General features: G+C 36.5%; 1 protein-coding gene across 1 annotated transcript; it reads left to right on the plus strand.

Moving 5' to 3' along the window:
• Nucleotides 1-91: 91 nt before the first annotated feature.
• LOC104491283 (VIP peptides) lies at nt 92-4,779 on the plus strand. The gene is made up of 5 exons (XM_010133669.1): nt 92-236; nt 623-727; nt 2,240-2,359; nt 3,002-3,110; nt 4,502-4,779. The coding sequence occupies exons 1-5, from the start codon at nt 115-117 to the stop codon at nt 4,508-4,510; spliced, it is 465 nt and encodes a 154-aa protein (XP_010131971.1). The 5' UTR covers nt 92-114; the 3' UTR covers nt 4,511-4,779.
• Nucleotides 4,780-15,698: the final 10,919 nt, after the last annotated feature.

A 15,698-nucleotide genomic window follows, 5' to 3' on the forward strand; every position in this document is an offset into this window, starting at 1 on the left:
ACACATTCAAGTAGGTAGATATGCCTTTTGACACAAACCAGAATGTAAAGTGTTGCATGTCCTCAGCTGACTGTACTTCACATGGTTTCCTCCTCCAACAGGTTGGGAAACAGAATGCCATTTGATGGAGCCAGTGAACCTGCCCATGGGTCATTAAAGTCTGAATTAGACATTTTGCAGAACACACTACCTGAAAATGAGAAGTTCTATTTTGATCTGTCCAAGATTATTGATAGGTGAGTTTCTTTATTATCATAAATACAGATGCTGCTGCACTGCTTGAATTATTCCAAAAGTTCGGTCATATTTTCAAACTGGGAAATAGGAAAGGAAGTATGAATTACAGAAAAAAAAACCCATGGCCTCTCTTTGAACACTGGTGGCAGTAGGAAAGTCTGCAGAAATGCTGATTGCATTACCATTCTGGCATGATGAATTCATTCATTCCCCAGGAAGGGCTAAAAAGTGTATTGCGAAAGTCTGAAAGTTGTTTTACTGAAATTAGTTTAACTTAATATGTACACTAGATGACTTAAGGAAAGCAGTATGTTTACAAAATGAACGTTATAAAAATGGTATGAGCCCAGGTTGTACTGTAGAGTTTATTTATTGTCCATTTCAGAAATGCAAGGCATGCTGATGGAATTTTCACCAGTGTCTACAGCCATCTTTTGGCTAAACTTGCTGTGAAGAGATATCTGCATTCGCTTATTAGAAAACGAGTTAGGTGAGGTGACACTTACATTAGGTAGAGTTTTTTCCTGGCTGACTTTGTTGGCAATTTTTGACTCTTCTGTACCTAATTTCTCATTTTTGCCATTTAGAGATAATGAAAGAGAACCTGGTATAATGATGGGGGAGCTGAAAAGCCTGCATTACAACTTAGTGGTATTTGTTACTAAGTGAATATGTTACTATTTATTCCTTACACAGCTGTGAAGTGTAGAGCAACAGACACTGCACATAGTGCTGGTAATAAATACTAGCAATATTAGAACAATTATCATGCCAATTTGCTAATTTTTTCTTCTGGTAGTGTTTTTATTAGCTTGGCAGATGAATGGCAAAAATAAATACAAAATGATTGATTACTCAGTACTTATGTAACAACAGGGGAATGCTCAGTGAAATTAAGAAAAGATTGGTTTAAACTGAAAACAAAAGGGAATGTTTTTTTTTTCTGCTGTAGAACATACTGCCAGATATTTGGGAGATCTGTATTATAGAAGGATTTGAAAAAGAATGAGGCAAATCCATAGACAAAGGATCTGGATACTGAGAAGGATCACTGTCTACTTCCCTTGTTTTCATATCCCTAAGCAGCAGCTACTGGGCATTCGTGGGAATGGAATAGTAGGATGCTTTGGTCTGACTCAACATGACAGTTCCTTTGAGTGCCTACTTCATGTGCTCAAAAGCTGAGTGAAAATTAGGTCCTGCATTTATGTCAATGCTGCCCTTGTTCCAGAACATATAGTGCCGATTTCTCTTACGCTATAAACTAACATAGAACATTTAAAGCAGAACACGCTGAGGCTTCCCAAGATCATGTATGAAAAATAGGCCTCTTCCAAGTCTGGATTTTTCACAAGCTGTGTTTTGTCTCCTGTTACTGCCTTAAAACAGTCATTTGTAGCTATGTATATGATGCTACACTTTTAACTTTCCTCAGATGTAGGCTCTGTCCTCACTGAGTTCAATAGGAACTGAGACCAGGTCCTTTAAGAGCTTATCGTGACTTAAACCAGTCTGCACCTTGGCATTGCACAAAAATTATATTTATGCAAATGGTAGAAATCAGAATAAAGTCAGTTTATTAGAAAGAGAAACCTGGGCTATGAGAACAGACAGGATGAAGTCGTGAAAACCACGCTTAGCCATTTGATCCGGCAGAATTCTTGGGACAGGGATTCTAGAAATCATTGAGTGTGGGTTCTAATTGCACGGGCCATGGCAAAGTTAAGCAGGAGAAAGAAATCAGAGGAAGGTGTTCACAAGTATCCTCAATACCAATCCTTAGAATTTGATCCTTGTTATTAAAATTTGTAGGAAGCAATAAAAGCAGTGGCTTCTTTTCAAGAGAAGAAAAATCCAAAGTCATAGCTGGAAATGAAAGCTGGAATGAAAATTTGTTTTTATGTAGCTAATCAACATTGTAAAGTTTGTTTCACTCATTTAATGGCATCTTCTTTTAAATGGGTATCTTCTATTAATTTTTTCTTTGTAATTGTATTGCCAGCTCTCAGGATATTCCTGTCAAACGCCACTCTGATGCTGTCTTCACTGACAACTACAGCCGTTTTAGAAAGCAAATGGCTGTGAAGAAATACTTAAACTCAGTTTTAACTGGAAAAAGAAGGTACTACAGGAAAGCAAATATATGTTGTTTCAATACTTGTATGCTATTAAGACAGTTTTACACCTGCATGTGTATACAGAAAGGACAGTCCAAAGGCTATGAACATTAATGACTTTCTAATGTAGTTTATGATATGGTTTTCAAAAACAGACAGCATTTTCTTCCAGACTGGAACAGACACTACAATCAGATTAGAATAAGAGAATAAAGAGGAGATAACATCTGGCAATTTTAAAAAGCTTCTGACAGATTCTTAGAATGGTTTTATTTATAAAAAAGCCTCTTAAGGAAAAATCCATACAGCTATGGGACATGAACAACAATTTTATGAAGAAAATGCACTACTTTTTTAAAATTTGCCTGTAAGTAAACACATGAAATGAAAGTTTAGAAGTCCCAGAAAGATCGTATGTCCTAATTAGTACAGCACGTTTTTTATACAACTTCTATTCTGTTTGCATATTCACTCATTTAGACAACTGCTTTTAAATATCATGTCTTTTCACCCATTAAACATGCTATTTCATGCGATTTATAACACTTTGGTGTAAGTGTAACAAAATACAGTTGTAAGAAGGCTTTTCTTGCTTGCCTGCTTTTCTTCTCCTGAGAGCAATGAAGCTTGTTTCTGATTCACAACAGCCAGGAAGAGCTAAACCCCACTAAACTTCGAGATGAAGCAGAACTTCTTGAACCTTCCTTTTCAGAAAACTATGATTCTGTAGATGAGCTGCTGAGCCACATCCCACTGGTATGCCAAATTTTACTTTCCTCTTGTTGTCTGTTACTTGAGTTGACCCATTAAAACAAGATTAATCATAGATGAAGTGTGGCCTATTAGAAAAGCAGAATCATGTAGGAAAGAGCCATATTCCATGAAAAGCTGCATGTTTCTACAGGGATTGTATCTGAATATAATAATCACTTTAATAACAATAATTCAGTTATCCCGTGATGCTGTTGTTGAAAATTCCTAATTAAATGGCTCTGTTAATAACGTATCTAAACTCACTTGGGTGTTTCAACTTCTGTGCTCTGCAGCATTAAAAAGGAATTGACTCATTTTTAATAATGAACATCATTATTTCTTCAGAGGACAAACTCAAGTTTTGCACATTTTGTTTAACATCTATTTCGTTAGAAGGGAGTTGCCCCTAGAACTAAGAGAATCAGCAGAAGGAAGCCTCAGCATTAAGAAAGCACTTAACTCCCATCTAAGGTGTGCTGCAGAGGCATCGTTTGATGTGCAAATATTGCTGTTACCGTCATCCACATAGCTACTACTATTTTTCTAAAATCATTCACAAATATGTTTCTTTGGTTTACTGAACGTAAACCCTTCTACACCACAGCACTTGCAGGGAGACAAAATTAAAAGGTTAACATAGAATTGAGTCAGGCTTGGTATTCTCAAAAATGTACTATTAAACGGATGATAGAATGACTTTCAGCATTCAGCTGTGTCTCAACTACAAGTAAGAAAAAAGATTAACTTAAAAGATAAGGGTTTTGGTTTGGTTTGGGTTTTTTTGGGTGTTGGGGAAGATAAAATAGAAGACATTTCTCCAAACTTTTGTTTCCTTCCAAGACAGAACAAAAATGTTCCTTTTGTTTCCACAAATGTGGCAGTTATTCTAAAGTTCCCAAAGATTAGGAAGAACATAAACTGCTTGTGCCTCAAGGAACAAAACAGTTTATGAGTGATGGGATTCCTTTCCTTTCTCATGGACTGTACTGATGACCCAGATCTCCCTATGGGTGAATCGCTTACACGCTATTGACTGTTCCTGGTAATTTTATCACGTTGCCCAGTTGCTGATGTGGTGTCTGTCAAGCAACCTGAATTCGTGTATCCACTTCAAGGATACAGTCGTTTTCAAAGGGAGCTGTTCTGGCTCTAAGCCAATGCGCAGTAGCATTTTTGCCTAACGTTCAACTTTTCTTCCTTATCCTATGGCCTCATCTGCTGGCTGTTACTCCCACCAAGCTCCTGTGACTAGCTCCATCTCGTGCTTGTCACTCCCAAGAGTGGCATTGTTTTCTGTCAAGTGTTATTTCTTGTTCACTGTCTGCTTTTATATACCTCATAATGCAACTGCTTACAAAAATGACTTTAAAATGTGTTTCTCCTTTGCTTTTCAGGACCTCTGAAGGACAGCTGGTAAAGTCTATGACAAGAACAAGCTATTTTTGAGTTCCACATAGTATTTCAAAGAGATGACTTTAGTCATGGAACCAGAACAAATATGTTGTGAAGTGAAAGTTGTGATATATTTGTTTCTTATGTAATAAAAGTTGATATTTACATTGTAAATATTAATCTAGAGTTCTCTACTGAAAGCTGTACATATGGATGCCTGTTTAACTCATGAGAAGTGTGAGTCCATATGCTGTAAATCCTTTACTTCAATAAATTCATTTGAAAATGAGTGTGCAGCTGAAAAGAGCCCATCATTACTAATTAATTGACTTTTTTTAGGTGTGGTACAACTACAGATAAGCCTGTATGATAATAGGGGTGCATTTCCAGATAGCTTCATAAAGAAGTGTAAAAACGTGAATAAAGAATGTGCAAAGCATGTAAAACTGCATTACAAATATCTCTGAAGTTTATGGCCAAGCAAAAGTTAATGCTTTGCTAGCAGCTTACCAAGCCACTAGAGAGAAGTGGGAAAGCATTAAAAATTATTTGACCTCCAACAGCATCTTTCCTTCCTGTTCACAGTTGTAATATTTCACAATACACAAATTATATTAAAGCCATAAATGTATCCTGTATTTCCAGTTGTATTTTGGATACTCTGGAGCTGACAAAGCATGCAGAGAACTCCATCTCTTGATACATTTGATGCCTAAAGTCACCAGTTATTCTACATTTAACTGTCTGTAGCTTTGATGATGAAATGATTCCTTATATATATAATAGATCTGAAGACACTTTACTATTTTTTCAGAACGAATGTAATTTACAGAATATGCAGACAATAAATAATTTTATTATCACGGCAAACTATTACTGATTTGAATCGGTGCTCCATGTACCTGGAACAGTAGAGGACCTGGTAAGTGCTGTCTCTACTACAGTAATAGAGGAAGGTACTCTTTTTTAACTGAAGTATATGATGGTATTTTAGAAAGACAAACGAGTAAGCCTTCAGTCCCCATTTCTTTAGCTTTATATCATCATAGCTTAGTATGGAACTAAAATTTGGCAGATGATTCAGTGTTGCTGTGAATCAGAATCTGGTTCTATTTTATTAAAATTGTAGATTTGACCAATTGCATCGTTTCTAAAGAATTATTTACTGCTGTAAGGACCAGCAGTTCCACTGCAGTAAGGAAAGTGTGCAGTACTGCATGCACAACATGTGAAATGCATATTCATGCATGACATCAGCCACAACACTACCATGACTCCCCTCCCACCTCCTAGAAAGAGATGAAATTTGAAGCAGAAAAACTTATCAGATCTACTTACAAGTTCAATTTGGAATTTCAAGTATATTTATATATCATACATATACACATATAGACAGTGATAAAACTGATTTACAAGTTTCACTTAGAAGTTTACTGTTCTCATTTAGAAGGAAACTTCAAACATGATAAAATTTGAGATTTATGGAGACTAATTCTCATGAATATGTATCCTGATTTGCAATTTTTTTGAATATTGGCAACCGCATGTCAAAAGAAAACCAGCTTGCTCAGATCAGATGCTATTGTTGCTATTTCTATCTAGGCTTGACAGAATTTATTTTAGCCTAAGCCAATGAATGGTTCACAAAAGTTAGATGTAATTTTGAAGTCTTGTCTTGAAAAGTGGTCTTCTAATGGTGATCCACTCTCAATTCCTATCTTATTATGAAAATTTGAGTGTGAAAGTAGCTTTGGAAATACTTGAAGGATACTAAAAGAATGATTCTATAGTATTTAATTGGAAATTTTCTTCAACATAGTTTCAACTTTGTTAGTATTTCTCTGAAACCAATCTTTAAAAAAAATAAGTGAAAAATATTAACCAGAAGCAAAGGTGCATGTGGTTTCCATACACAGAATTTTTTGTTTAAATATGCATAATGTTCATTCATTCGATTTAAAGTAACAAAAATTAGAGTGATCGAAATTTCACTCCACAATTCCAGAGTTATTTTTTTCTATTTGCCTTTTTTATTTATTTCCAGATTACCAATAAGGCATCTGATGGAAGAGCTTGTCTTCCATGCCTAATGCTTAATCTCCCCAATATTTGTTCTCCATAGAATTCTGAAGAACTTGAGAACATGTATTTTCTCTGTTATGGTGGAGATGGAGCGGGTTACAGAAAGAAGGGGCTCTTATTACAAAATTATATGTTTATATTCTAAAACACAAAACTAACACACTCGTTGTAATAACTAAGATAATACTGTCATAGCTTCCTCAGAGGGTTAGCACATAGAGACAGTGTAAAAGGTGTGCTGAATTTTACGTAGTTCAACAAAAAACAGCACCGAATTGAGAGACACTAACCTCCAGAATAATATACCTGACTTGATATTTGTGTTAAAAGATGGCTTTTTACTTGTCATAGCAACTTCTGACATTCTGTAGGAGGTATAAGGCCCAATTAATACATTGAGGCTAGTTAATTGTGGAAGATGTAACACTGTTCACCTTGACACCATGAGCAAGTGGTTATGGTAAGGTTAAATGAGAAAATCGAAGAGAAAATGTCAACATTTCACTAAAGGAGATAAATTTTCAGACTGTCAATGAGTCTTGTCACATGTCACCTATCTTACAACTTATCTGCAAAGTGTCATGAGTAGAATCAAAGTGTCGTGTTAATTAGGAGAATGAGAGGGACAGCTCCACAGAGAGTGTCGAGTGAAGTGCTGGGAGAAAAACAAATACCCGGGAGATTTGGAAGAGCATCATTGGCAGAGAGAATACAACCACTCAAGAGGAAGGAGTAAAACTGAAAAGAGCTATTGGGTATATGTTAAAGAAACATCTCACCATGTTTCTTCAGAATGTCACTTCTAACACAGAGTATGGATACCCACTTTTCTAGAGGCTAGAACTAATTTTTCTGTTTGTTTTGTTGAATGGGGTTTGCTTTTAGGACCTACCCCATGTAAGAAAGAGGCAGAATCACCTTTAAGTACATTTTTACCAGCATGGGAAGGGAATATTTTCTGGTCCTGAAACCACAGAGAGGATTTGCTTGGTTGTGTGCATCTGTGCAATCATCACCCACTCAAGAGCAACCCTCAGGATTGTGTATAAGACCATGAGAATTACAAAAGTAGATGAAACATTTTTAAATGACAGCTAGTAAAATGTCATTAAAAATGAATAAAACCCTAACAACTCCTCTGATATTTTAAATGGGTTTAAGGGGCTATGAGGGGCTTTTCCACCTGACAGTCTGAGACTTTAAAATTTCTGTTTAAAAATATGAAAATCGGTAACTTTGATCCAAATCATAGGTATAACTTTACATAGGAATATTGAACTCTCCCTGAAGATAGACCTTTTGGGAAGAGATGTATGGGTACAGGAACAATTCAGTTTCTTGCAGGGCATTAGGGAAAGGTAGACAGAGAAGGCTGTCCCTTTTGTAAGGGCTGCCCCTTGCCTTTTGTAACACAACCTATATTTTCCACTACGTCTTTTATTATTCCTTATTTTCTCTCTTCCCCCACTCTGTGTTACCACTCTCATTTTTGGCTTGCAAAGCTCGTGTATGAATGTACACCTGTGTTTTTGAGAAGAACAATTACACCAGACCTTGTATTTATGGTGCAGCAATCTAATAACTTCCAGCCTCGGGTATGGAGATGACTGTTGCAGAGAACCTATTCTGCTCACAAACAGTCCCTGGCTTCCCACTGGAGCCTTGGTTTGTGACTGGCACAGACGGCTGACCTTTCCTTGGATAAATCAAACAGAACGTGTGGCCTCCCAGGGCTCCCACCAGCTGGTTTAACTACAATATTTTGAGCTTTTCTTCTTTCTGCTATGAAATCGTCGCAGACAAGCCACTCGCCAAGCTGACAGTCTGGTTTAGGATTGGAGATAGGAAACTAGATACTGGTATTTTACATCAGTCTTTAAGAAAGACTGAAGAATAATTTGATGCATTTTCTGCTTTTGAAGAAAACAAAAAGAAAAAGTTTTACTTCAGTTTTACACACAGATACATGCATACCACTTAGCAGGGAGGGGAAAAACAGCTTTCCCTTGTGAGGATAAGTATTTTCAGTAATATAATTGATCAACATTTGTAAATAAAGATATGGCATCATCCACAGATTAAACTGAAATTGACATAAATTGTAATGGTACAACCTAAAAGATAATTCTCATATCTAAATATCAACATTGTCATAGTGAGAAAAATATTTTCAATAGCTCATGTTTTTGGGAAAGAATGGGGGTTGCTTCAATAGTGAGAGGAAAAAAAGGAGAAAAAACTTCTTGTTATTCTCCAGTAAGTGAATCCTAGATAAAGTTTTGTGCAGGATAATATGCTTAAAAGAGTGTACCTGAGGTCAGTGCATAAGACCAATTTTCTGGATCTTTTCTGGAACTGTCCTGGGCATTTAGAAGCCCTATTTCACATTTCAGTGAGACCACAGTCTCTAAGAGCCTAAGGTATTTCCAAACATGGGATATAAATGCTTTTAATAGGTTGATCCCGTTACTTAATAATTTTCAAGTCAGAATTTGCTCTTATCCAACACTTATCCTCATTTTGGCATAGAGGGAAAGCAGAAAAGAAGCTAAAAACAGTTACTGTCTCCCGTTGTTAGATGAGATGGAACAGTGAAGACCTTTCTACTTAGGAAATGTAGACAGAGAGGCAATTTTTGCCCATATGAGAATATGAAATATTGACTGGGAAGGACACAGACAGAATGATCTCTGTTTTTGCTTGTACAGTTACCCAGCAGTGTTGTCACTTGGCCAAATGGTAGGAAGTGTCAGGCTCTTGCATATCTTTTTGTTAAAGAAATCATCTATGTACAGCCTGTGTGGCTTCTAGATGTTTCATCATTTTATATACTATTAAACTGTTTTTTACTGGAAGTGGTCACAAACATGTTTGACGAATGCCTTATCACCATTTGTTGCTATTCTAACAGCTCTTCATCTTTGTCTTTCAGCCAATCCTTTTTCCCATAATCACAGACAGAACATCTGCACACTGTTTTGAGCAAGCAATTTTGCCTCTTTTTAGGAAGTATAGAAAGTAAAGTGCTCTATTCTAGAAAGACTCTTCATGACAAAGCTAGGGGTATATAATTTATGCAGAAAGACTGAATCTTGCTTAAAAAGTAAGAAGAGTTTGGAAAACTCTAGATTTGGTACCAATGGTTTCAGTCCTGTTTGGTGATTCCTTCCGGAGCACTGCTTTGCGCTCAGCATTACAACACTGGTGCCAGACCTCCAGTCTTGAGAAGTGAAGACACTGGTAAATGTTGCAAGAGACCAGGCAAAGTCTGTGCCTTCAACAAAGTACCTGGTGTTAAACCTAGTTCATACACAGCTTTTTGTTCCCTGTAGATTTAAGACTCACTTTGAGAAGAAATAAGGAGTCATCTCTTGCTGTTGGAGGACCTCACATCATGCAAGTCCGTTCATTAACTTAACAAACTTCATCAGGAGCGCAGCTGGGTCGTTTGTCTCTTAATTCTGCCACTGCATGGCAGCTTCTGGGTCTAGTGGCTGCTCTTGTTGGGAACCCCCTATTAAATGGCAGCATAAATGTTTGACAGACACACCTTACCAACGATTTTTTACCATCCTAATGTCCTCACTGTAAGAGTACCATTACTCTTCTCAGCGTATCATATTCCTAGCTGTGTTTACAGGCTGCATTTCCCTCCCAGCCTTTGCCTGGTTAGGATGAAGAGACAAAATCTGTCTTGTCTCACCTTGTAAACGACTGTTTCCAAGACTGTGCTGGAGCCCCATGTCCAGTGTGGTCATATCCCAGAGTGAGTTTAATACTCCTAACTTACAGTTTACTGGATGCAGCCTCACCTTTAAAATTATTAGATGACTCTGAATATCTCTTCTTTATTGCAGTCATTTTGGAAAAGTAACTAGTGATTTTGAGGGTTTCTGTTCTGAGGGTCTCAGAAGGGCTGATCTTTCAGTCTGGGTAATTTTTTTGTTGTGACTCGAATACCTCTGAGTTTCCAAAAGATGAGGAAGCAGACTCACCAAGCACTTGAACTATGATGCCGTTTCTGGAGTGGGTGGAGGGGGAGCCGTTCAATCCAGTCTGAAATGCATGTGAAGGAAAACTGGATTCTTAAACAGGCAGATGCCCAGGTTACTAGGGAGTTTCACCCAGATCTCTGAATGCATCCTTTTACACGGCTATAGCCTGTATTTTTTAATCCAACTTCCTTAACCCTGAAGTCGAGGGAGGTGACAGATGCACCCCTCGTGCTGCCCTTCTGTCATCTGTGATGCTGGGCAGCCAGGTGATGGCAACAGTGCTGCTGGCCCTTTGCTGGCTTTTGCTACCTAAGGAAGACGAAATGGAGGTCAGTTCTCAGGAAAACCCTAGCAGGTTATCAAGAACATTAGGATAAAGAGAGCTATATGTCCTTTGATTTGCTCTGGAGTAATGAGTGCTATAGGTTACACAGTGGCCTGTCATTAGCAAGCACTCATTTGTGTATTTATGTCATGTATATTAAAATATCACGCTGGAGTGTAGTGCCAGTGATGATGAGGGACTGAGGGTCTCCTTTCATCCGTAGGTAAAGGATTACAACAGGGATTACCTTTTGGATCATTAGTCTACTGTGGTGCAGGAATAAAGAAATCCCCCTGAGTGGACTACTTGGGTCATTGCTCTTTGATTTATGATTCATTCTCTGTTCAGCACAGGTGAGAATACAAGTGCTTAATGTACCCTACTTTTATGGAGAAGGGGCTTGATTCTGTAAAGATCAAAACTAATTGGGCATTGCACGTTCTGTAACTTTCAGGTTTCCTTTAAATGTATTTTCCCAAAGAATGGCTAATTCAGAAATTTCATTTCCCCAGCATTAGCCTAGTTGAATAGCTTTTGCACATTTACAATATTCTGAAGGGTTCTAGAATCATATATGAGGTAATTAGGTTGCTTTTCAGCCATGGAACAAACAGAACGTCACCTGGTAAAGTCAGAATGACATTTCGATGGGACTTTTTCTTGGCTCTTCTTTATAAATATGTTTGCAGGATTTGATTAATAAATAACTGCATGAGCAATAGACAGTTTATCTCTGTAATAGGAACTAATCCGTATAAATGTTCTTTTATATTTCTAATTACATTACCACTTAACAATCGCCTAAGAGAAATGTATCAGAAATTCTGCTTCAAAGCTATACTGTGTTTTATACTAATTTTATGATTGCTGATTGACAAACTTCAGTTTGAAAACAGCATGTATACAGATTATTAAATTATTTCCTATTAAAAAGGGAAGAAATCAATGAAGGAGAACCTCTCCTGCCTCAGCTTTACTCTGTAGCTGCAATGGTAGACTGCAAAGGAAAAGACTATGGTTTCAAGGACTTCTACACTGTCTCTGGTATAATTTGATGTAGATTTTAGGCTGCTGTAATCTAGGCTGAATGATTAAACTTTGCAAGAGCTGTGCATCAATAGAGGAGCCCTGGCAGGCTCAGGAAGTACAGTCTTCCAAATTCAACCCACAACACACATACCATTTAAAGAATTCTCTTTTTAGCTAGCTCTGCACCAGTTTAGGACTTTTTACTGTGGATTTCCCTGAGTACCCACTATTATTTTAAGCTTCTTTGTATTATGGGACACAAAGGAATTTGAAAGAGCATCTATTGTATCTATTCTGCATAAGATCACAGTACAAGTGTGATACTAAAAGAAAGCCACAACTTTGTGGAGTATTATTCGTTATGAGAGAATCTGCTGCTGAAAAAATAAGAGCAATCCAAGTCCTTAGTAATTTTTAAATCAAATTGTTACTTAATTTAAGAATCATTAAACATTTAGATTTTTTTTCCAGTTTCTACATTATTATCTTCAGAAACAGAAATGTGGCCAAGTCTAATTTCCTAAGATTTTCAACTAAAATGGTGCAAAACTCTTTTAGTTTTTAATGCTCAGATACACACTACAAATCTCTTGGAGTAATTACCCAAATATGAAATAACTCATAGAAAAAAAAATATTTTTGCTTTTTAAGCTGTTTTTTCTATTACAGCTTTTCAGAAATGTGTTGATTAAAGAATGTCATTCAGACAATAGTTTTAAATAAATTATACAAATATTAAGTTACCAAGGACAACTTGTCTGGCTGTCATTTTTCCTTTGTGTTCTGCAGCTTAGATACAAGCTTTAACTGGAACATATTGTTAATATTTTGCACAAGGAAACAAGGTAAATGCAAATAAAAAGGAAAAGAGCTTGTGCTCTATCTGTACTTGGTAGTGGTAGAAAGTTTACAGCTGAACCATTCAAACGCACATACAAAAATTCATTTAGACTTCTTAAAGCTGGTTGCACTGTAGCCTAGGCAAACGAACATTTTCAATCTTGTTTTCCTTTTGCTAGTATTGACTGCCAGCAGACAAGAACTCCAAGAGACTGAATTTTGAAGGGTAACTCAAATAACTCCTTTTAGTTAGGAGACAGTTTTTTTAATTAACGAACCGTTCGTCTGCATTCTAGAAAATCTTTGGGAATGTGTTGCAAGCAAAGTATTTTCCAGACACACCATTATCTTTCTGTTCTGATGAAGGCCCCAGGACATCTACAACTTCTCTGAATTACTGTGGCTTACAGAAGTAAACATTGTATTAACAGTCCCTCAAAGGCCTGTAGTACTTCTCTGATGTTGAACAACTGTGACCCCTTCTCCAGTTGTACAATCAATGTACTCACATTTTGATGGAGTACATTGATTTTGACATGTCAAAAACAGTTGTGTGAAGGTACATATAATTATTATGAAGATTATTATTTCGTGTGTTTCCTGACACTTCGTATTCCTAGTTAAATTTCTTGAGTTATGGAGATCTTATAAGGATTTCCTTAATCCTGCAAGTAGCTGTGCCTATAACTGTAAGATGTAATCAAAAGAACCACTTTTGTACTTGTTCATAGAGTCTTATATTAAATATAGAATGTATGTATATTAGAAAGAGAGTAGCTTGGTGAATCAGATTTTTTTTTTAATACAACTTCAAAATAAAATGACAGCTCAAAGTCGATATAATTTTCTTGCATAATTTCCATAATTTTCTTCCTTTCCTTTTTATTCCATCAGGGATAGACACATAGGAGAAGGAAAACTATTTAAACAAAAAGGATAACAATTGTGGGAGACAAGTTTGTGTAAATTAGCAAAGAATAAATTTACCTGAGAAACGAGGTGAAGTTTTTAGCTACCATAGAGCTGAAATTCTGGAAGTAAACTGAATTGTAAGCTGGTGCTTCATATGAATTTTGTAATTTGATATGATTTTTTTCATGACAGTATGGACTAGGTCTTGGACATCCAAGGGATCTGAGTGCTATATTTCAATCTAACATTAAAGAGAGTCACGTGGCAAATAATAGAGCTTTTCATTATAGTTATTTGGCAATGTCTAACTGAGTTTCATTTTGGCTGTTTTGTTGTGTAGATTTACACATACTTAGAAACTTAGATGGCTGACAATATTGCAGCTGCATTAATTTTACTTTTCTGAAACTATCAGTGAATACTTAGATGGAGAGAATAATCAATGTTGTGTGTCATAAAATACTTCCAGAGAAAATGAAATCTCCTATAAATAAAAATATCACTCAAAAGTAAGGAAGTCTACGTTTTTAGTTAGAAAAATGGAACACTATTTTCAGTGTTGCATGATAAATCAAATACCATTAGGAAAATGTGCTTTGCTGCATGTTTATTAACTCAATGTACATAAGAATACACACATGTATATTGCCACCCACACTTGCATTCATAGCTGTTTTTCTAGTATTTGGCAGGTCTTGGACTATCCAGTAGAAATCATAATCAGATGAAAACATAAAGCATAAGAATAGTTAATCAAAACATTTTTTCCTGCTGCCTTCAGGTTCACTCTATGATTGAAGTGGGTCACTACAGCATTGGAGTTCACCTTTCATTACTCTTTAGAAAATTCCTTATAAAGAAACATAATTTTTTTTTTTCTGATTTTTTTTGTCTCTGGGTCCCACAGGGAGGAATGCAACAACTGGAGTCTGGATTCTCTGTAGACTTCGTAAGTGCTTCAAAGCTCACAGACGGCAGTTGATAAACAAAGAATTTTTGACTGGCTCTATAGGTCTACAAAAACTGAAGATATATCCTGATCACACATGTTTTTGTTCTTGTGAACCCAAGAAAACTGTATCACTTTTAGAAAATGGGGATCGATACAAAGATGGAAAAGACGCCTAAAAAGACCCTCTGGCTCTACAGGTAAGCCAAGCCTCCATATAAGGAGAAGAAATGAACTGAATCTCATTCAAGACAACAAAAGATATTGTGGATCAGTATCCATTTTGATATGCTGAGAGTCTTCTGTAGAGTGCTATTCACGAATCATTTGCTAAACAATTGCATTGAATTAGTATACTGACAAAACCAGGTATATTTTAGCCACACATTCAGCTTCTAATTGTATCCCATTTGCACATTGCAACTCCATTGCAATCACACTGTGTATAACTAATACATTGCACCAAGTAACATTTTTAAACTTCAAACTTACGCCATAATATGGCATGGTACAAAGAAAATAACATGCAAACAGTATTTAATCATAGCAGTCAGCGTGTTAGGTTAACTGAAGTCCATTTAATAGAGCTCTTGGAGAGTTTTGATGCATTTAACAGGAAAGCAAAAAAATATCAGGTGAGTCAGTCAGCTCAAATTCTCATTTACAGTAGTTTAGCATTTAGGACATATTAATTAGTTTAGAATAAAGCCTGCCTAAGAGCTAGCTGTTAAACACAGTCTCTGGCTGTACTGAAGTTCATAATAAGTGCCTACCACAAAATGAGAAATTATTCTATGTCTATAATGGCCTCTTGACCTAGAGAAAGATCCCAACCACGTGTTTCTGGGGTGAGTCACATGCATAACTCAGAGGTGATTAGTTGTACCGTTTCCATACCTCTCAAAGAACAGGAGAGAAATAGAGAAATTAAGAGAGGAAATGTAATTAATGAGCACTGTTAAAATGGTAGGTCTGATTGCAGCAAGCACCCGGGAAATCTATTAGGATCACAATTACTATGTTATTTCATCAGATCTGGAAGAGTTCAACTTGTTATAATGGCAGTC

This window comes from Buceros rhinoceros, unplaced genomic scaffold, assembly GCF_000710305.1.
Source record: "Buceros rhinoceros silvestris isolate BGI_N320 unplaced genomic scaffold, ASM71030v1 scaffold4973, whole genome shotgun sequence".
Taxonomy (NCBI): Eukaryota; Metazoa; Chordata; class Aves; order Bucerotiformes; family Bucerotidae; genus Buceros; species Buceros rhinoceros.

Excerpts from the sequence above, each read along its gene's own strand:
- LOC104491283 (XM_010133669.1), top strand. The coding sequence starts at position 115 with ATGCCATTTGATGGAGCCAGTGAACCTGCCCATGGGTCATTAAAGTCT. Across the intron at positions 237-622 it reads CTGTCCAAGATTATTGATAG|AAATGCAAGGCATGCTGATG; the intron begins GTGAGTTTCTTT and ends TGTCCATTTCAG. Across the intron at positions 2,360-3,001 it reads GTTTTAACTGGAAAAAGAAG|CCAGGAAGAGCTAAACCCCA; the intron begins GTACTACAGGAA and ends GATTCACAACAG.